The following is a 21,619-nucleotide window of genomic DNA, read 5'->3' on the forward strand; positions in this document are numbered from 1 at the left end:
TTGCCACCGGCTAAATGTTTAACAAGGCCTCAGAAGACATGCTTTCTGGACCTCCGTTTCCTTGTGCTTCGTTTATGGGCTTATTCTCTGCCAAGGACCTCTTCTGTTTTTTAATTTTCTTTATGAGTTGTGTGTATATATATATATATATATATTTAAGATTTTATTTGTTTTATTTTTAGAGAGGGAAGGGAGGGAGAAAGAGAGAGAGAGAGAGAGAGAGAAACATCAATGTGAGGTTGCTGGGGGCTGTGGCCTGCAACCCAAGCATGTGCCCTGACTGGGAATCGAACCTGTGATGCTTTGGTTCACAGCCCACGCTCAATCCACTACTGAGCTACCCCAGCCAGGGCTGGGCTGTATATTTTGAAATTTTGTATACTAAACTACATACACAAATGTTGAATGATTATTTTCCCATTTTAATTTAAAAACATTTAAAATGTAGGCATTTTTGTTAGCTCATGTAGGCTTTATCGTGATTAAGGAATTATTCCTAGGTTCTTAAACCACTTTTGTGGGTCTTTACTGATGCCCCTTGGTAACGTGGGCACTGCGGCTTTCAAGCCGCTGAGGTCACTCATCCCGGCTGTGTGTTTTGATTTTTAAGTTAGGCTGTTTGGCATGCTTCTAATAAGACTAGGAAAATATTGTCAACTAAGGAGCCTTCTTCAGATGTGCCTTGTTGACTCAGTAAGGTGAGCATTTGTTGAATTCACATAGTAACAAAAATTATGTGAATTCTTGTAAAGAAATTGTAAGCGGCTAATTTTTTTTCCAGTTGATTAAATATTCCTGCTTAGGCAAATTCAGGTAGGCAAACATAAGGCTGAATTAGTATAGTAAAATTAGCCATAAAATAATACACATTTTGTATACTAGAAATAAAATATTAATCAGAGTTTTAAAAGGTATTTACCAGGTTTTGAAAATGGTGTTTTCTCTGCAGTTACAAAATCTGGCACTAGTTTGAGCTGTTTTTAGGTTATAATTATATAAGTATTCGGCAAACACTTGACCCCATTATTCCCCCACTTTGAGAGACTTACACTAGGCAGCCAAAACTGCAAATCTCTTGACTCTACTTTCAAACTGTGTGTCTTGAGTCCAGACACGCTTTATCAACTTTACTGCTACCATCATAACTTTGGCTACCATCGTCTTTGTCCGTATTGTAATAGTCTCCCAATTGGTCTCCCTTCTTCTTGCCTGGGCCACCCCCGTCCCGCGCCACATCCAGGTGTATTGTTCACATACCAGCCACAGAAGGTTGTGTGTGTATTCCACTATCTTTGAATTTACATGCATTAAAATTCATTCTTTCTGACGTATAGTTTTGAGTTTTGACAGTGCGTACAGTCATATAATCACCTCCATAATCGAGATACAGAACAGTTCCATCATCCCTCAAAATTCTTCCTCTACTCCTTTGTAGTCAACCCTTTTCTCTTTTTCCACTGATTTATTTCTGTTCCTATAATTTTACATTTTCCAGAAGATCTTATAAATGGAATTACATATTACGTAGCCTTTAGAGCAGAATATAGACCTGCTCACTTTAGTGCCCTGATCAAAACCTTCCAGTGGCTCTCCATCACATGGAGACTCATATCCAGAGTTCCTACCATGTCCTGTGAGCCACTGGCTCTTACAACCTGCCTGGCTTCACCTAACACCCTCCTATATTTCCTGAGTTCCAGCAACATTGCTTTCTTGCTGTTTCTTGAACACTCTGAGTATGTTCCCACCCCAGGGGCTTTGCACTTGTTTTTACCTTTCCTAGAATGCTCTGCCAGATTTATACATGCGTCACTTTTTCACTTCATTCAGGTTTCTGATCAGTTGTCACTTCATCAAAGAAATTGTTCACCTCCCCCTGTCCTGTCATGTTTTATTCTCATACTCTACCTTGTTTTTTTCTAACATTTAAAAAATCTACTTAACACTACATTATTTATTAATGAGTTTGTTTATTGTCTGTATCTCTCTACTAGAGCGTCACAAAGGCAGGAGCATTTCTTGGTCATTGCTATGTCCCCAGTGCTTAGAACAAAGGTGCTCATTTAGTAGATGTTGGATAAATTAATGGTTTGGCACGTAGCTTTGAGGGGTCAAGCTTTAGGTGGAACTGGACTTGGTCGCTGGGTAGGACAGCAGTCGTAGAAGAGACTTAAGCTGCAGGAAGTCCAGACTGGCAGATAGCACATGTTGTAGGAGACCACACAAGAGATGGTAAGTTAGTGCATTATTTTCCTGACATATAAGTGGAATGAGGTAGTGACAAAGTTGGGTGTGAATAGTGTTCGTAATAGTGTAGGTAAATGAGCAGTCGGCATTAGGAAAGCCTCTAAGATACAGGAGCTCTGGCTCTCTGGGGGAGCTGAGTGAAGGACGAACAGGAGTGAGGCAGGGCCTCAGTTGTGGGCAGTTGTCTGTGGAGTACCTGGCACATGACCAGAAATGTTGCTGGGCTGTGAGGCATTAGCTTGGAAGAATAAGACCCAAGCCTAGGACCAGAGCCAAGTAATACTCGGTAACTTAGAGGTAGGCCTCCTCCTATCCAAGATCCACATTGGCACTGGAGGGAAAGCATAGAACTGATGCCTACCACTCTGGTGGGTACCACTAAGCTAGTTGCTCAGTCACTATGTGTTGAATTAAATAAGGGACATGATGAAAGAAGACCTTAAGTTTTGTGCTAAAAAGAACTACAGAGGCTGGGAAACAGCTCCTTTTTTGGTTGTTTTATGAATTTGTGCATTTTGATGTAAGTCTATAATTGTGTTTGAATTAAATTATTTGTCTGGGATTAAACTTCTCTTAGATTTCTTGAATTTATGCTTTAATTTTATTCTTATTTTGAATTTATTTGATGCTAGTAATAGTTATTGGTCATTAGATACTATTGTCTGCTCTCTTTTTATGTACTTAATTATGTTATTGCTGACTTCACCAAATCAAAGATGTACAATAAAAACAACTCTTGTTTTATATACCACCCAGAAAGAAAAAGTGCTGCACAGTGTATTTATCAGTTACAATTTTTGTCTTATACTTACTTCTTTAGACTTAGACATTGATTTTATCTTTTATATCATCTCTGCTTCCAGCTGAATTACTTGACCTGTGTTTTCTACGTACATCCACTATAACACAGCTTTGTCTCCTCTGTGGTTATTTTCCTTTCTCATTAGATTTTTGCTTTGAAAAAAAAAATGGAACTGCGGTCATTTCTTCAATACTGAATGTTTGCTTCACCAATAACAATTTTATACCCTGCTGCTCTTTGTATTTTCCTGCCTGCACAACAGTTTTTCCTGTACATATAAAATGAACAGTGCACATACGTTCATTCAAACAGTGACAGCACCGAGAGCTGTGACCAGCTTTGAGCGTGTGTGCAGGCTGTGCCAGCTGTAATGACTGTCATCTGGCTGACAGCAGTTGTGAGATGGGATTGTGTAAAATGCTCCCCAGTGCAAAAATATTAAACTGTGTGTCATGAAATTGATGAAATATGGTATTCGCATGTTAGCTTCTGATTCTTCTTTCTTTGCCTATTCCCTTAATTGTAGCAGTTTTATTTAAAGTACACTTTATTGATTATATTATTACAGTTGTCCAAATTTTTCCCTTTTGCCCCCCTCTGCCTGGTATCCACCTTCCCTCCAGCAACCCCTACCTTAGTTCATGTCCACAGGTCATGTGTGTAAGTTCTTTGGCTTCTCCATACCCTATACTGTCCTTAACATCCCCCTGTCTATTTTGTACCTACCAATTATGCTTTTTAATCCCTGCACCTTTTCTCCCATTCTCCCCTTCCTCCTTCTAACTAATAACAGCCCCCCCAAATGATTTCCATACTTATGATTCTGTTCCTGTTTTGGTTGTTTTATTTTTTTATTCAGTTCATAGTTATGAATTTGTTGCCTTTTAATGTTCATAGTTTTGATCTTCTTTTTCTGACATAAGTTCCTTTAACATTTCGTGTAATAATGCCTTGGCGATGATGAACTTCTTTAGCTTTGCCTTGCCTGGGAAGCACTTTATCTGTCCTTCCATTCTAAATGGTAGCTTTGCTAGATAGAGTAATCTAGATTGTAGGTCCTTGCTTTTCATCACTTTGAATACTTCTTGCCAGCCCCTTCTTACCTGCAGAGTTTCTTTTGAGAAATCAGCTGATAGTCTTATAGTAACTCCTTTGTAGGTTACTCTGTGCTTTTCCCTTGCTGCTTTTAAGATTCTCTCTTTCTCTGTAACTTTTGGCATTTTAATTATGTGTCTTGGTGTGGTCCTCTTTGGGTCCAGCTTGTTTGGGACTCTCTGTGCTTCCTGAACTTGTATGTCTGTTTCCTTTACCAAATTGGAGGAGGTTTTTTTTTTTTTTTCATTATTTATTCAGATAAGTTTTCAATGTCTTAATCTTCCTCTTTTCCTTCTATGGAACCCCTATGATTTGGATGTTGGCATGTTTGGAGATGTCCTGGAGTCTTCGTATAGTGTCCTTGTTTTTTTTAAATTCTTTTTTTCTTTATGTTCTGGTTGAATGTTTATTTCTTCCTATGTTCTAAATCAGGGGTGTCAAACTCATTTTCACCAGGGGCCACATCAGCATCATGGTTGCCTTCCAAGGGCCGAATATAATTTCAGTTCTTTAACAGTTAAGGAGTAGTTACATTTACACAGTCCTAACATTATTTTGCCCCTTTGAAGGCAACCTCAAGGCTGATGTGGCCCCTGGTGAAAATGAGTTTGACACCCCTGTTCTAAATCGTTGATTCAAATCCTAGCTTCCTTCTCTTCACTGTTGGTTCCCTGTAGATTTTTCTTTATTTCACTTAGTGTAACCTTCATTTCTTCCTTTACGTTGTTACCATACTCAGTGAGTTCTTTGAGCATTCTGATCACCAGTGTTTTTGAACTCTGCATTTGGTAAGTTGGCTATCTCTGCTTTGTTTAGTTCTTTTTCTGGGGTTTTGTTCTGTTCTTTCATTTGGGCCATGTTTCTTTGTCTTCCCAGTCTGGCAGCCTCCCTGTGCTTGTTTCTGTGTATTCAGTAGAACTTCTTTGAGTCTCTGCACAAGGCACCTGTAGATTGTGTGGGGCAGAACCTTAGGTAATCGTCAGGGCGGGGCAACACGCTTCACTGCTTGTGCCTCTCTGTTGGGGGAGGGTTTAGGGAGGGGACTGTACAGCTGTCTAGCTTCTGTGGGTTTTCCCAGCACTGACCCCATTTCCAGTCACTTCACCCACTCTCCGTTAGCTACTGGCGCCCTTCGAGCTGTTGCCCTGGTGCTGAATCCCAGCGTGTGTGGGTGTGTGTATGTTTTAAGACCGAACTTAACTCCTTTAAATGTAGTTTTCTGAAAATCCGGCAGTTTCTTCCCACCCAACCCCCTCTGGTTTTACAGGCAGAAGTTATGTGGTTTATCTTTCTGATGGTGGGACCCTGGATCAAGGACCCTGGGCTGTGCAGTCTGGCCTGGGGGTAGGATTGCTCACTCCCGCAGTATCCCTCATGATCGTTATCCACCATGCGGGAGTGTAGGACTGCTTGTGCCAGGTCCGCCGCCGCTGCCTCGCTGCACCACACCGCGTCCACTCGCCTCTCTGCTGAGTCTCCACGTCTTCCCCCCACCTACCCATCGGGGTGAATGTGGCTTCTTTAAATCCCAGGTTGTCGGGCTCCTGTACAGTTCTCTGACAGTTCTGGGTGTTAATTTGTTTTGAGATTTAGTTGTAATTGCTTTTTGTGGTTGCACGAGGAGACGAAGTGTGTCTACCTACCTTCCATCTTGACCAGAAGTTAATTGCAGCAATTTTATAAGTTGTATCTTCGTTGTCTCCTCTTTTTATCTGGTCTCCCTGACCCATGTCAGTTACTTGAAGGACTTAACTGTCATGATTTCCTGGTCTACATATCCGTTTCTTTATTTCTGGGCACCAAATACTGCTTTCTTCTACCTCCTGGACATCTCAGACCTCAAACTGTGTGTGAGCCAAACTGGATTCCTTCACTTTTCCTCTGAATCTGTATTGTTCTGTGTTCTCTGTCCCAGCTGATGGTATCATTATCTCACAGTCACCCTGGAGACATTTCAGAGCTTTATTTTCCCTCCATCCTCACCATAGCCAAGAGAACTCTGAGATCATGAGAACTCTGTCTTGCCAGGCCCTTGCGTTTCCATTCCCACTCATTCTGCCTTTAGCTCTTTACCCTGTATGGACTGTCGAGCTGGCCTGCTGATTGGGAACTGTTGCCTCATTCACTTAGCTATCCCTTCACACTGCTTACAAGGGTATTAATCCTATTAAAACATTTGTCAAGTCATGCTTCTCCTCTCACCAAATACCATTCTCCGTGGCCTATAAAACAAGTTTAACATCTTTAATGGGGTAGTCAAAGTCATACATGATCTGGTACCAAGCTTCTTTAATAGCTTAAGTTTATATTTCATCCTCCAGTATGCCCCAAGTACTAGCCAAACCCATTTATTTGCTGTTCTTTTTGTCTGGTTTATGCCATTTTCTTTAGCCTAGACTGGGCTTCCCCTTGACCCCGATGATGTAAAATTTTACTTGTCCTTTAATTGAACAAAACTAAAAATAAGTGTGTTTTCTTTTGTGTAGCCATAGAAGGTGCTTATATCACTACTGCACAACTTTCTCTGTCCTGTACTTAATTATACTTATATTTATGTTTTTCCCATAGGAAAGTAAATTCTTTGAGTGCAAATTAAATTAAAAAATGTTTTATACTACAGCACTCATCACAATGTCTTTAAATGTGGGATAAACTATATGTATATATTGAATTGATTTGAATTAAATAAAAATGAGTTTCTATTCATTTATTATTGTTATACATAGTTTTAGGTATACAGTGTGTTTTAGGCATTATATAAAATATTAAGAGCCATAAGTATTTTTTTAGGTAGCTGTCAGGTTTTTCCCAATCTCAGTTTAAAAATACCCATTTATTCATTTCAAAGGATAATTTCTTGAGAGGAGATAGCTCCCGCAAAGTTCAGCACCAGCAGCAGAGGAAACCCAGGAAAAAAACCAAGCCTCCTGCACTTACCAAAAAACACAAGAAGAAGCGAAGGCGTGGACCTCGTCGACCCCAAAAACCCATTCCCCCTGCAGTCCCCCAAGGGAACCTCAGCATGCCCACCAGCGTCTCACTGCCAGTGGAGGCCTCCCAGATCCGGTCAGTGACGGCGCCCGAGTTCACGTCCCCCTTACGTGTTCCGATTGTCCTCGGGGCGCCTAGTTTCGTTTACTGTCTAGTGTCAGACCTAGGCTGCAGATACGCCATTTGGTATATCAGGCTGCTGAACTGTGAAGACACACTTGATACACCAAACTGTAATTCATTATACTGACTTGAAGTTAAAAATGTTATCTTGAAGTGGTTGTGTCAGTACCTGGATAGAAGTCGTAGAAATGTGATGGTGTATGGTGAGGTCTGTCACGTTGCTTTCAAATTGCCTTCTCTTGAAGTAGGAAAGGAGACATTTCGAGTTAGGGTTTTCCATTTCCTTGTTTGGAGGAACTTGTCTCGGTGACATTGGTGCGAAGGTAAAAGGGAGTGCTGGGGCCAACCATGTCATCTTCCCCAGGAGCCCGTCCACGCCAGAGCTGAGTGCTGATGAGTTGCCGGATGACATTGCCAATGAGATCACTGACATTCCACACGACTTGGAATTGAACCAGGAGGACTTTTCAGACGTCCTGCCACGGCTGCCTGATGACTTACAGGATTTTGATTTTTTTGAAGGTATGGTCCATATTGTCATTCAAGTAAACAGGGTTTTAAAATGAGTTCTTAAAAAGGAAAATCTTTTTTTTTTTTAAGATTTATTTATTTTTAGATGGTGAGGATTGGAGGGAGAAAGAGGGAGAGCAATGTGGCTGTGTGAGAGACACATTGATCAGTTGCCTCTCAGACGGCCCCACCTGGGGACTCAGCCCGAAACCCCAGCATGTGTCCTGACTGGGAAGCAAACCACAACTTCTGGCTTTGCATGACAGTGCCCAACCCACTGAGCCACACCCATCAGGGCGCAAAATAGTTTTCTGAGATGTGTTTGAAAATCCCTCCTCACGTGTAATGTCTTCTAGTGTAGACAAAAAAATATGATACTGCATGGGCTAATTTACCCTTTCTGAAGGTAAGGATTGTGCAATTTTATAGCTAGGTTTATAACTTCATTCTTTTAAAATGAGTCATTTTACTTGAGTTTATTTTTGAGTAAAGCAAAGACATTACAACTTGGGCTTATTGAAGCATTTTTAGAACGTGTCCTGATTTTAATTCCCTACCTTGTACTTCAGTTAAAGTGTGCTTTTCCAAATCAGCTCAATCCCACCAATTCTCTGGTGCTTTCATGGGAAGTCTTTTATATCCTCAGAATGGTCCTTATATTATGTGCTGATTAATCAATTTCAGTAGATTTTTTTAATATTAGAAGTGAAATCAGTGTGGGCCCAGGGCATCCATTTTATAAAGACTAGTTAGAAATGTGAGAGAAATGAAGACTGGGAGGGAAGTACTGGAAAGCAGCACAGGAGCATGTGGGAGACGACCTGCGAAGTGCGCTGAGTGCCCGGTGCTGTGCTCCAGCGCGCGTGTGGGTGTCCGCGCCCTGGCCTTCGCAGCTGCCCCCGGCCGGAGAGTCGGAGGGCAGGAGAGCTCTGTCCGCTCCCCCTACGCAGCCTCTGTCTCAGCTCTGAGCTGATAGGGTGGTTTTTATTTTAATGGCTTCAATAAAACTTTTAGGTAAAAACATGTACGTTCAAGTAGCCACTGTGAGTTTTAAATTAGTAGTACTTAGAATTCCCAAGAATGAAACACTTTTTAAAAAACTGAATTTATTGGGGCGACATGGGTTAATAAAATTGTACAGGTTTCAGGTGTACAATTCTGTAATACATTATCTGCATACCACTCAAAGTCAGCTCTTCCTAACACTGTGATAAGAGAGCTTATTGATAAATAAACTAAAGGTGTGGTACAAGCTCCAGCACAACTTGACATTTCAGACCTGTTCTTGTGGGCTCACGTTTCACTTTCTCCTCCCAGTCCCGTCCTTGCGAACTCCTCTTCTCTGCAGGACCTCTGTCTCACAGAGTGCTGTCGAGGGTGATTCAGATGTGTGTGTTTTGTAGTGTGGGACATGTAAAAGCTCTGCTGATTCTTGGTGGCTTTCATTTACTCAGGAAAGAATGGAGACCTCCTCCCAACGACCGAAGAGGCTGAGGAACTTGAACGGGCCTTGCAGGCTGTAACTTCTCTCGAGTGCCTGAGTACCATTGGGGTACTTACCCAGTCAGATGGTGTGCCAGTCCAGGAGCTGTCCGACAGAGGAATGGGGGTGTTCTCCACAGGTACTGGAGCTTCAGGAATTCAGTCCCTGAGCCGAGAAGTCAACACGGACCTAGGGGAGCTGTTGAATGGGCGCATAGTCCATGATAATTTTTCTAGTCTAGAGCTGGATGAGAACCTGCTCCGTTCTGCTACCTTGTCTAACCCACCTACACCCCTGGCAGGGCAGATCCAGGGGCAGTTCTCTGCCCCAGCCAACGTCGGCCTTACTTCTGCCACTCTGATCAGCCAGAGTGCACTTGGGGAGAGAGCCTTCCCAGGACAGTTTCATGGACTTCATGATGGCAGCCATGCCTCCCAGAGGCCACATCCTGCCCAGCTGCTGAGCAAGGCAGATGACCTAATCACCTCACGACAGCAATACAGCAGTGATCATTCACACTCCTCGCCCCATGGAAGCCATTATGATAGTGAGCACGTGCCGTCTCCCTACAGTGACCATATCACCTCTCCCCACACGACATCTTACTCTGGTGATAATATGGCAGCTACCTTTTCAGCAGAGATGCCCATCATGGCACAGCACTTGCTCCCACCCCAACTTGAGGTGCCACTTGGAGGAGTCGTCAACCCCAGAACTCACTGGGGCAATCTCCCTGTCAACCTTGGAGATCCCTCTCCATTTAGCAACCTTCTGGACGCAGATGGACATCTTCTTTCCACTTCCCTATCCACGCCACCCACCACTTCGAACTCAGAGACCACACAGCCTGCCTTCGCCACCGTGACCCCCAGCAGCTCCAGCGTGCTTCCGGGGTTGCCGCAGACCAGCTTCAGTGGCATGGGGCCTTCTGCGGAACTCATGGCCTCCACCTCTCCCAAGCAGCAACTCCCTCAGTTCAGCGCAGCCTTCGGCCACCAGCTGAGTTCTCACAGTGGCATTCCCAAGGACCTGCAGCCCAGCCACAGTTCAATAGCCCCTCCTACAGGCTTCACAGTAACAGGTGCCACAGCTACAAGTACCAATAATGCGTCCTCTCCCTTTACCTCCCCTAACTGAGCGTGTCTGTGTGTTTGCAGGCAAGTGGGGAACCTGGTGTTTTCTATCTTTGTTTCCTCCTTATCGCCCCTTCCCCTTTTCCTAAAGAAGATTTTAAAAATAACAGATGGGGACTCGAGGGGACCCCCTTCTCCAGTTAAACAAGTTGCCCTGCAGTGGACCTCGCTTCAGTGTTCACATGTGCTCCGCGCACTGGTGCTCATTCCCTCCTGGCAGGTTCACTCCCCCATGGTTTCCTCAGTGGCTCAGCACAGTGACTGCATAGAATTGACTTTCAGCAGCAAGTCCTAGAAGTGGAAGATACCTCAGATTACCAGTGCCCTTTACTATTTCCTAGTATTCAGATCAATGCTTTCCATTCTCTCACCGGGTCTTTACATAGGTGGTTCCAGATAGAATGATCCTAGTCACCGAGTCCCTGTGTGTAAGACATAGCCAGTGGTATGTAGAGGCAGATCAAGGCTCTGACTTAGCACCAACTGCTAAATACCACGTGAGGCCAGGATTCCATTCCTAATTGTGATCATGTTTAATTAAAAAGAAAAAATTGGTCTTTTGACTGCCTATGTGTATGTGTGCACCCACACGTGTGTTTTGTGCAGGGCAGGAAACAGCTGTCCCATTGTTTTCTTTTTTTTTCCGAATGAGTGAGTATATAAGGCTCTTTCTTCTTTCCCACATCTCACAGCCCTAATAAGGCTGGTCATTCTCACCCACTGAGTTAACTAAGTTTCCTGAATAGAGAGGGTGGTGGTCTGGTCACGGGAGTAGTGCAACCCTTTTCTGCTGAGTTAGCCAGGAACACAAAAGAGGTGAATTCACGGCAGTGCCGTGGGGATGTCGTGAAAAGCTTGCCTGGAATGACTGTGGGGTTGCTGAGATACTGAGGTCTGCTGGTTATATTGCCTTTTAGACATGCATTTGTTCCTAAGTCCCTCTGTCTTGGAATACATTCACAAGGTGTAATTAAAGAAAATATTTCTGTGTGAAAAGCAGGATAGGTCAGATAGATTTGGAAAGATGGCATCTGTGAACTTTTTGATCCGTCTTTTGCTTTTGAATTTTTCATGTTTACAGTAGTGCTTCTTTGGTAAGATTTGTAAAATGTTGCAGACACTTGTAGAATCAGTGTACCAGTTGTGAAGTGATATGTACTATCTGAAGGATACACATTTTAAAGTTTTTTCAAAAACAGATTATGGAAATGAGACATAAATTTTATCCATCCTTTGGTACTTTTAAAATAGTTCAAGTGGTTAAGTTTTAAGTTTAGGGAAGTTGTCTTAAAGTACCAAGATTTTAGGCTTAAAATTCATATTGGGTAGTTTAGTAAATTGGTGGCTACCAAACGAGTATGTGAGTTTCCTTTTTACCTGCCTTCTCCCCGGCCCTCCCCCTCCCCCAGAAGGGCGGAACTAGATTTTAAAGGCGGCTGTCTCCTGCTTTTGCTGAGACAGTTCACTGTCCCCTGAGATAACCATTGGGTATAAATACCTGAGTCTAGTCTAATTTACATATATATTTTAAAAGATGAGGTAGAGAGAACGTATCTATTAATGATGTGATATAATGTTTCATTTGTCAGGGAATATTTGATCTTAATTCCTTTTCAATAAGTAAAGATTTGGATGTATTTTCCTACTTCCTATATGTATTCTCTTTATGCCATGCTACTTTTAACCAGTCCCTTCTTTTGAAAGCTTTTCTTTCTCTGCTTTTTAAAGGAATGATGGTGATCAGCAGGCATTGTGCAGATATTACGTGACTGAGATTTTGGAGGGGAAAGGTCACATGACTGTATGAAACCATTATATGCCCTATTTTGTATTTATTGAAGTTTCTTTTCGTGGGCCAAAAATATGTTTGTAATATATTTAGTTTTTTTTTAAATCATGATAATTGATTGGAAGATTTATTTTTAATAGCTTTGCCTTTTTTGCAGATTGAGAAATTTCTAAATTATAAATTATGTCACAAAGCAAAATTATATTTGGTATCACCATAAATTTCTATTCTGAATGGTGAGAACAGATCAACTGAACATTTCTCACCTGTGAAACCTATGTTAGTAAGCTTTTTTATTTTAATGTACTGTAACGAAATGATTGAGTAGTTACTTCTGCTCAAAGGTGTCAGTTCGCTAAACTCTTTTCACACCCCATTATAATAGCTCTCCATTCCCAGCAATACGATTTCATCTCCATCATGTACTCATTAGAGATTGTAGCAGAGCAGCGCACTGACTCTCTTATCAGCCTTTCTTTGACAGCAAAGGGAAAGTCACGGTAGTCATTTTCAGCTTCTCTGGCTATTTGTCCCTCGCGGGAGCTGCTTAAAATTCTTCAGTTATCAAAGCTGAGTTTGCAGTAAGTTGCACATTTTATTGTTTGCAATTTTCTGTTTTTTGTGCATTTAAAAGCCCTTTCCTGCTTTCTGGTAAGGAGGCAAGAAGTGATCAGGAATGTTGCCAGTTATAGCTTCGCACCAAAAACTTTGAGTACATTCATTTCTGTGTAGATGCCCCAGGTAATAGCCGAAGAAAGGGCATCCCGTAGACAGTACCAGTAGGCTTGAGGAATTAGTTAAAAAAAATTTGTCCCCCTCTCATTTCATCTACTTCCAAACTAATACCCAAGCTTGCAATTTGTTTTGCGCTTGCTGTTTCTTGAGTCCCTTTTCAGAAGAGAGAACCCCTGTGAACCCAGAGATACACATTATGTTTTTCTCGTAGCTAAGGGAGCAATTCTGGTCTATTAGTAATAGGTTTGCTTAATATGTAGAGAAAGGAATGAAGTGTCTTTTACCCCAGAAATATGAAAACTAGTATCTTTTAAAATAGCACTTATGCTATAATAAGGCAATACTGGAGTCAAAAACATTTTATATAAGGTCCTAATATAAGTGGGAGCTACCTTTTATTCTAGTGTTAAACTCATGAGAAGTAGTGGTAAAGAAAGTTCATTCTTTCTGCAGTTCTTTGGGACCATTTATAAAGGCCAGTTAGATTGTTAATGTGATTGAATTTACAGAGTTGCTGCAGTTAATGGATACATTCTGTGTTCTGAAAATCTGAATTCCATTCTAATGTATGATACTCATTGGCTGTGATCTATAGCATCCGAAGAAAAGATGTGTTTTTCTCTTCTTTACTCTCTTTACATAATTGTTAATATTATTTTAATTAAAGTACTTAAGACATTGTTTTTTCCCTCTGTTAAAAATGGCTTAGCAATTTGCACATCTGGTTAGGTTATGTAGCTAGTAAACAATTCACAATAGTTAATAGCAATTACACTTTACTCACCAAGTAACAGACTATGCAATGAAAAGATTTTCTAATTATCACCACATAGCTTACACGGCGGAGGATTGTGTTCTCCAGTGAGCTACCGTGTGAGGTGTGACTGCTTTACACACTCCCTCCTGAGCAATTCCATGTTGGCAGGCAGCGTGGCGTGTCCAGTGTCCCTCCGTGAAGAGATAAGTTAAGGAGAAGCAAATAGTAGGTGTGGAGATAAAGCTGGAAATATTTTTTTCTTAAAACTGTAGTTAATGTCTTGAGTGGCTTCAGGCTAGAGAAAGCTAATACTTTATCTTTGCCAAATAATTATTTATAAGAATTACTTCTTAAATAAGCCCAGTCCCTCAGCTGCAAGTTAGGAAGCATCGTTTTCTGTGACTGACACTAAAGCTTTTCTTGACCGTTCTCAACACATGATCACAGCCGAGAGGAGCAAAGACAGTTCTTTGATTTGGAAAGGGACGGTGTCTGTGATACACCCTGTCAACACGGTGTTCTTCTTGTGTGAAAGAATTCCTAGTTCTGCCGGCCTGCACCGTTCGGTTTTCATCCGCGGGCACTGGAATTTGCGTGCTTGTAGGGAAGTCCTGTGCTGGCAGCTCACGGACACCCGCCGGCAGCCCCCCTTGTGGGTTTGGGTCTCGGGGGTGCCGGCCATGGTTGGTAGGCTTCCTCAGCAGTGTTTGTGTGAGGCAGCTGCCTTTTCTCCAAGTTAATTCAAAAGGTTTGTTGTGGATTGGTATTGTAAAAAGATGAGGCTATTAATAACACTAAACTAATTATTTAATAGGTTTAAAATTCATTTAAAAAATTTTTTTAGGTGTTTCCATTTTCATCCTTTTTCTTTTTAGCCTTCTTTTAATATTCAATTAAATTCTGTTTGTAATCTGGTATGTATACAATAATCTAATATTAATTTCTTCTAAATGGTCAACAGACCTCTCTATTTTATTGAGGCAATTTAAAGTATTCCTAGAAAGAAAATAGTAGTCTTACCAAACAGTCTTCTTCATTTGTATCTCTTTCATCACCAACATTTACATCACTCCAAGACCTTTTTTCTGACAGATATATCTCCAGGGGGTAGGGGTGAGGGACGGGAATATATGTATATGATAGAACTTCGGTATTTTTTCCCTCTCTTAATACATTGAAAAGAATTGAATCTTCACTGGCATTCTATAGAAAGGTAAAACAATTTAATGACTTCTTAGTATCTTGAATGTTATAAGGTTTCCAGTATGTTCTGGAGAGATCCAAAATCCATGTTTAGTAGATGAAAGTAAGATTTTAAATGCTGTCTTTCAAAAGATTTGTAGTAAAATACCAGTAAAGAACATACTCATTTCCCCCTGACCAGTGAGGTAGGAAAGAGAACAAAACATAAATGAATAATTATGTCTCATTAATGCAAAAATTGTGGGTGAAATTTAGAGAGCCTTATTTCCAAATAACAGAAATTCTCTTTTTACTCCAGCTCTTACTGTGTGTTAGCTTTCCTCTCTCTGCACTGTGACACAGAGCTAATAAAAGGAAATATGGCCTGAGAGAGAGCGCAAATTTGGTATGGCTTTCTTTACCTTAGGTCCTGGATCTTGGGAATGTTTGGTTCCTTTCAATGGCAGAGTTTTTGGTGATGTAAAGTTTAGTCTGCAAAACAATCTAATAAGAAAACCTGTCTAACTCTTTCTTAGTGAGCTCTGCAGGGCAGCCCGGCTTTCCTTCCCTTTGTTTCCCTCTCCTGCTTGCGTGCCCAGCCCAGCCCAGCCCAGCCCAGCGCAGCCCTGAAGAGTACCCGCACACAATATCCACAGTCTGTACTGATCCTGGCCTGAGAGTAACAGAATCCTCTTCTTTCACTCGTTTTTTGTTTTATTTGTTGTTTTTAAGCTGGGGACCACTGAAGTAAGCTCTGTATGCACCCAAAGTTCCCCTTGGAAAAATTTTCAACCTGCAGTGCAGAAGGCTCCAGTGCAGCTAAAAGCCACGCCGTTGCTTTTGCTTGGGGATTGGACTGATGTGCCCTGACGTGGCTCCACCTGCCTCACTGAGGTCCAGTGGGCTCCAGCGGAGAGGTGGGGACGTTGTGTTCATCTGCCTGGAAGGGCTGAATCAGTTCCTCTCAACAGTGATAGTTCTTTTCACTGTACAGTGTTGAGTATGTCTCAGGGATTCCTTGTGGAAATTAGGGCAGATTTTAAAATAAGAAAATAGTTTTCAAGAAACTAAAGGTGACTCATCATTGAAGAGAGCGCAAGAAAGAGAAAACATTTGGTTTCATAGCCCACAGTGTCTTGCATAGGACTTTTTTCCTTTCTCCTTCAGCCTCTCATCTCAGCTTCAGCATTCAGAATCCTTCCCATCATGCACAGCTTTAAAACTTTTATTTAAAAATCTCCTTCCCCAATGAGCTTTCAGAAAACTTATTGTAGATTTTAAGAGAAAAGGTATATTAATTTATGCTATTAACATCACCTCATAAATTATAAGTTTTATACTAAAGCTGTATTGAGTGTAATGAGTTACGTTGCCTATGTGTTTAATAGCTAAAAAATTATATATGAGCTTTTTTTTTTTTTTTTTTTTGACAAAACAAACTAGTGAAGCACCTTTTTACACTGGATCTCTGCCGTGTCAAGGTGTATAGCTATCCTTTGCTACCTTGCAGATATAAAATAAAAGGATATCCTGGGGCCTCCAAATGTAGAACACCTTTAGACCATGTATTACTGCTCATAGAACTGTTGAGAATCATGTTTCTTTAGTAAGTGATCTGTGGTTTACACTTAAGATGGCTAGATGCTTAGTTACAGGGTAAATAGAAATACATAGATCAAGTACAATTCCCAACTACTGTAGCCGGCATTTGTAAACTAAGTTTTTACAACCTCTTTTATTTCCTATGGATTCATTCATTAATTTACAGTTGATTCTGTAAGTTGGGAAGTAAAATAGAGAAATAATAAGTCTAGATGTTCTCAGTGTCTTATTCAGGAATCTTTTTATCCCTCCTCACTAAGGAATTCCCACTGTGACTTAAAAATAGAATTAAATTTCTTGTGTGCATGTATATGTTTGTGCTTTTACACACATGCAGAAATATACATTGGGTGCACGTGTGTGAGAGATGAGTGTGTGCTTCGGTAAAAGTAGAGAAAAGTTACGGAATGTATCGGAGAAATACGACTGACTTCGTTGAGGGTATTGGAGTTACCTTCTCAGTGTCTCTGTTGTACAGACACACCAAATTCTTCATGCTTTCTTATGTGAAAAGGCTAGCTCTGATATCATGTGCATTTTAGTCTAGCATATTGATTAACTTATATTACACTGTGTTTTTAAAATGACATGAGAAACAGCAGGCTCTAAGACCAGCCTCTCACTTTTGAGCATAAAAATAAGAACTGTGTTTATCTATTGGGGAGATGGGACCAGAAATCAGTTACATCTTTTTTTTTTTACATCGATAGATTTCTTCATACTCTGAGTTAGAAAATATTGCTGATTATCTTTTCTTGGTGAAGTTTAGAAAATAACAGGCCTTTTGTAAAGAATGCCAATTTTTTTTGAAGGGGCTGCTTCGTTTCAGGAGTTGGTGGGATCATTTCATCGTGCGTATCTCAAAACAGGATTTCAGTTATTTCCAAAAATGGACAAAAGTTACTCAGTTGTGCTATTATTTGTGAAGTTAGCGTGCCCTCCTCCCCCTACATTTTGGCTATAGGAAAAAATACGCTGCCCTTGACTTGATTCGTATGGAATTAAACATTGCTGTATTTTGAGGTGTGCCATTTTGCTGTACATTCATTACTGAAGTATCTGGTGGTCTAAAATAATTAAAACTAGAGTTGTTATTAAATGCTCCGGTCATGTTTATTTTTAATATGAAAGAATCATGTCCTTTGAACTATGTCAAAACAACTTCTGATAATACACCTGAGTTTGTAGTTACCTTTGAAGCCTCATCCATCTTATATATAGTCAAGACCTAGGAAAGCTTTATATGTTTTTTTTTTACAGTTGTATTTTTTGTAGCATCTCCCAATTCCATTCACTCTTGTTTTATGGATTTTTAAAAATCTGCATATTTCTTGTATATATGCATGCAAATGAAAGAAGGGAGTTTGTATTGGTGCCATTTCTCCCTTCAGTTACTGATTAATGGGATTCGCGGAATAAATTCCCCCTAATTGAAGGGTGAAATTAGACCCTTTGTGTATATCTGTATAGAGATGTGTATATGGGATGTGGTGGCACTTTGCTGAATGTGAACTTGCCTTGTCAATGGAAAGATTGAGAAGTATTATGTTTATTTATACATTTGTATACATCTATATATACACGTATGTATATGTGTGTGTATAGATAAAGCTATATACATATATTTCCCTAAAAATGTGTGTGTATAATAGAGAAACACAGCCTTTGTTAAGCAAGATTATACATCTGTGGAAAATTCTGGATGATTCTGTAAGCAGGAGGAGGTGACAGTCAAGAGCCCATCTTCATGGCGCGCTCAGACGGAGGAAATCCTTTGGATTATAGTCTTGTTCACGGTGATTATAACTGAATTTCTGTTAGAACTATTCTTACTTGTCAGTTCTACTATTCATCTTCACCACCTTCAAGGTCAATCTGTCAACATTTAAAACATCATTGTGTTTTTTCTCCTTTATTGTGTCCATTTTAGCCAGAAGGATTTGTGTTAAGTGAGTTTCATTAATTTCTCAGTTGCTTCTTTTAAAGATCTTTATTTCTAAAATATCCCAGAAAATATAAGTTTTGATAATATTTTCTATAGTAATTTTGAGAATCAGGCATTCATCTTTATCTCAAAAACAACCAACCAAAAATCAACATTTAAACAAAACTCATTTGAAGATTTTTACCTAGATAATTGAGTCATTTTACTTAAATTGAAAAAATTTGATTTTATGATTGATACTATTATTAGGTTTATTTCTCTTTTGTTGTCATTTAAAAATTTATCTTACTTTGATTTAATCACAAATTTACCGTTTTGTTTTAATGGAAAGCATACAAAGTGACACGTAAGCCTCTTGAATTTTATAACTCATTTTACTCATGATGAAACTGCTTTAGTGAATTCTTGAGCAACAAATTCCGCTATATTTCCTTTTGACTTGTCTCACGTTTGTGACATTGTTTTAACTTTGCTGCAGCTCTCTAGAAAACTTGCATCCCTATCTATTGTGCCTTTAAAGCTCTTATGCACACACAGACAAAAGTGTATTTATACATGTTGGAGCATGTGTACATATACTTTCCTGTATACTCACACAGTATGTCTTTAGTATGTATTGTGGGAGTGGATACATAGATATTCCAAGGCAATGAAATGTTGCTCTCTAGATATATATGTATATAAAGGGTGTTGATATACTGTACATACACATGTATATGTATGAGTTTTAAATGGCAATCTTTTACATTTAGCAAAATGCTGCCCCTACTGGAATATTATTACTGCAATGGCAGTTGTATGTAATGATTTAAAATACATTATCAAAAATTATTTAAAGAACATTTAAAAGTGTCATCTAAAGACATCCACACTATTTATTTATCTTTTCCTTGTTTGTTATTTTTTTTTTCATTGAAATAGAGGCTGTCATTTTTAAAATGCCACCTTCCCCATGGGAGGAGCGAGCCAGAGACTCCCGTGAGGAGCCCTGTGCGTTTCCCCTTTCCCTGAGCTAGCGGTGCCCCACAAACCAGCCTGTTTATTTCGGGTATAAAGCAGCCCTAATATTTCCATTAGTATCTGTCATCCACCATCTCCTAGATCAACCGAACTCGCCAGTTTGCCTCTCCTTTCATTAATAAATAATGATCATCCAGATCATTTTGCCTGGGGGAAGTTAACTACTCTCTTGCTGCAGGGAATATATCACCTAATTGTCATTCTGCCTTGTTCAAAATTCAACTTTCAGAGAAGGCAGCACACTCATGAAGCTGCCTTAAACATGTTTTGCATTTGTTTAATTACAGGTCTTCCCAGACATTTTTTTAAAAAAAAGGAACTCCACGTGTGCATGCACGTGACATAGATTGAATTCTTACTCCCCACAGCTTCAAGTATTTTTCATTATATGTCAATTCGACACACACACCGAATGAAAGAATAGTAAGAACTGGTAAATATTTTATTTTGTGATGAGTTGTCAGCAGATTGCATTGTTAAGATGTTACAGAGAGGAGTGTGTAGATGGACAATCCCAAATGTAAGACATTACAAAAAACAGTGGCGTCAGAGTACCCCTGAAGACTAAAATAGAGGTCGGTGTGAGTGATTTCAGAGTAGCTTAGCTGGAACTTGATATCAGAAGCAGCCTTTAACAAAAAGCCTCTTGGCAATTGTATGGTACTAACTAGAGTACTGAAGTGTAAGTTGAAACCAAGTTGCAGTGGGAAATCAAAGGTGAGGTAGCTTATTTGAAACCAGTAAATGACAGGTTGCACAGTTTCGAAATCTCAACAAAGTAACTGCACGGTAGCAAGGACTAGCAGTTCTCAAAAGCCCATCTTTCTCAGTGTTCTCATTTACCTTGGCACACAAGTATGTTTAACAGTCCATACATTACAAATATTTACAAACAAAAGTTGCTTAAAGGGAACTTACAAACTGAGAGTCTTCTCTGTATATGTGGTAATGGTGGCCGGGAGCTCAGTTATGTGCACAAAGGCTAGGAGCCACTGGATCTGCGCAGCCTGCGGGAGTGAGATGAGACTGGCAGGTCTCGGTGGGAGCTGCCCAGTCCTGAAGGAAAGGTGTATCTGCGGCGTTGGGGGTAGTGTTGCTGGGGAAATGGGCTTTTGGTTTGTAATTTCCCTTTAAACAAGAAGAGATGGCTCACATTTTCCATATATATCTCAATGAATGTACTGTATTAACTGTTTTAAAAATTTGATGAAATAATAATGGATTGGTCTCCTTTTGTTATCTGGTCCTTGTTTAATTTGTTTAAGGGTTTTTGTATACAAAAGTTTACATTTTTATGTATATTTTTCTTGTGTAAAAACTGATGTAATATGTGTATAAAACACTGTATGTATTATCTGTATATAGTGTGACAAAATGATTTTTCTTTCTTTCTTTTGGATGTATTAATAAATCTTGCTGTGAAGTATCCTTGTGTTTGGTATAATTTCCTTTGCCTGGATATTGATGGAAGCTTCTAATCGAGGGTAGGTACTTAGAGTAATTTTTCTTTATATCTTATATTTTATCAAGAACTCTAGGGAAATATATGCATATTTATGGTTCTTTATGGTTAGACTGACAATGATTAATACTTACAATACCTGTGTATCAATTAAATTTCGTCCAAGGTGACTTTGATGTGGTAGCCAACCTTGAAATCAAACCAGAAGTTGCATTTGAAATTGTTATATGCTATAATGGAGATTTTACAAGCTAATTTCTATTCATTTAATCAAAAAACCCTTCTCTCCTTAGCTTCACAAGTACAAGAACCGTTTTGTGCTGTATAACCAAAATTAAAAAACAAAAATAAAACCCTTGAACATTCTACCTTGCAAGAGCGTCCAACCTTTTGGCACCTCGGGGCCACACATTAAATACACAAACTAACGAACACTGATGAGCAAAAAAGGGTTTTAAGTAAATTTACAATTTTGTATCAGGCCGCATTCACAGCCGTTCTGGACCGCACACAGGCTGCAGGTTGGACACCCCTGCTTAAGACGTTGCCAAGTGCCTGCCTTGTAGCTCCTTGGAATTGAATTTTACTTTTTTTAAATATGTAGATCGAACTTTTCATTTCCTGTGCTGTTTTTTGTTGCTGAGGGATTTTGTGTTACACACAGAAGCTGGGACACAATTCGCAGAAAAAAATTAATCACACAATCCATTTGTAGAGGTTCTATACACACACACACACACACA

At 40.0% G+C, this 21,619-nt stretch overlaps 1 protein-coding gene across 5 annotated transcripts in view; it reads left to right on the plus strand.

The window, feature by feature from the left end:
* The window catches only part of INO80D (INO80 complex subunit D), a 69,075-nt gene extending 48,475 nt beyond the window's left edge, over positions 1-20,600 (plus strand). For 3 of the 5 annotated variants that reach the window (XM_036022992.1, XM_036022991.1, XM_028508747.2), the window contains 3 exons: positions 6,993-7,210; positions 7,623-7,780; positions 9,223-18,908. In XM_036022992.1, the coding sequence (XP_035878885.1) occupies positions 6,993-7,210; positions 7,623-7,780; positions 9,223-10,388 (1,542 nt within the window). In that variant the 3' untranslated portion in view covers positions 10,389-18,908. Of the gene's footprint in view, positions 1-6,992; positions 7,211-7,622; positions 7,781-9,222 lie in introns of all 5 variants that reach the window. The other 2 variants (XM_036022990.1, XM_036022993.1) reach the window with 1 other exon arrangement.
* Positions 20,601-21,619: the final 1,019 nt, after the last annotated feature.

Source organism: Phyllostomus discolor, chromosome 4 (assembly GCF_004126475.2).
Source record: "Phyllostomus discolor isolate MPI-MPIP mPhyDis1 chromosome 4, mPhyDis1.pri.v3, whole genome shotgun sequence".
In the NCBI taxonomy this organism is placed as follows: Eukaryota; Metazoa; Chordata; class Mammalia; order Chiroptera; family Phyllostomidae; genus Phyllostomus; species Phyllostomus discolor.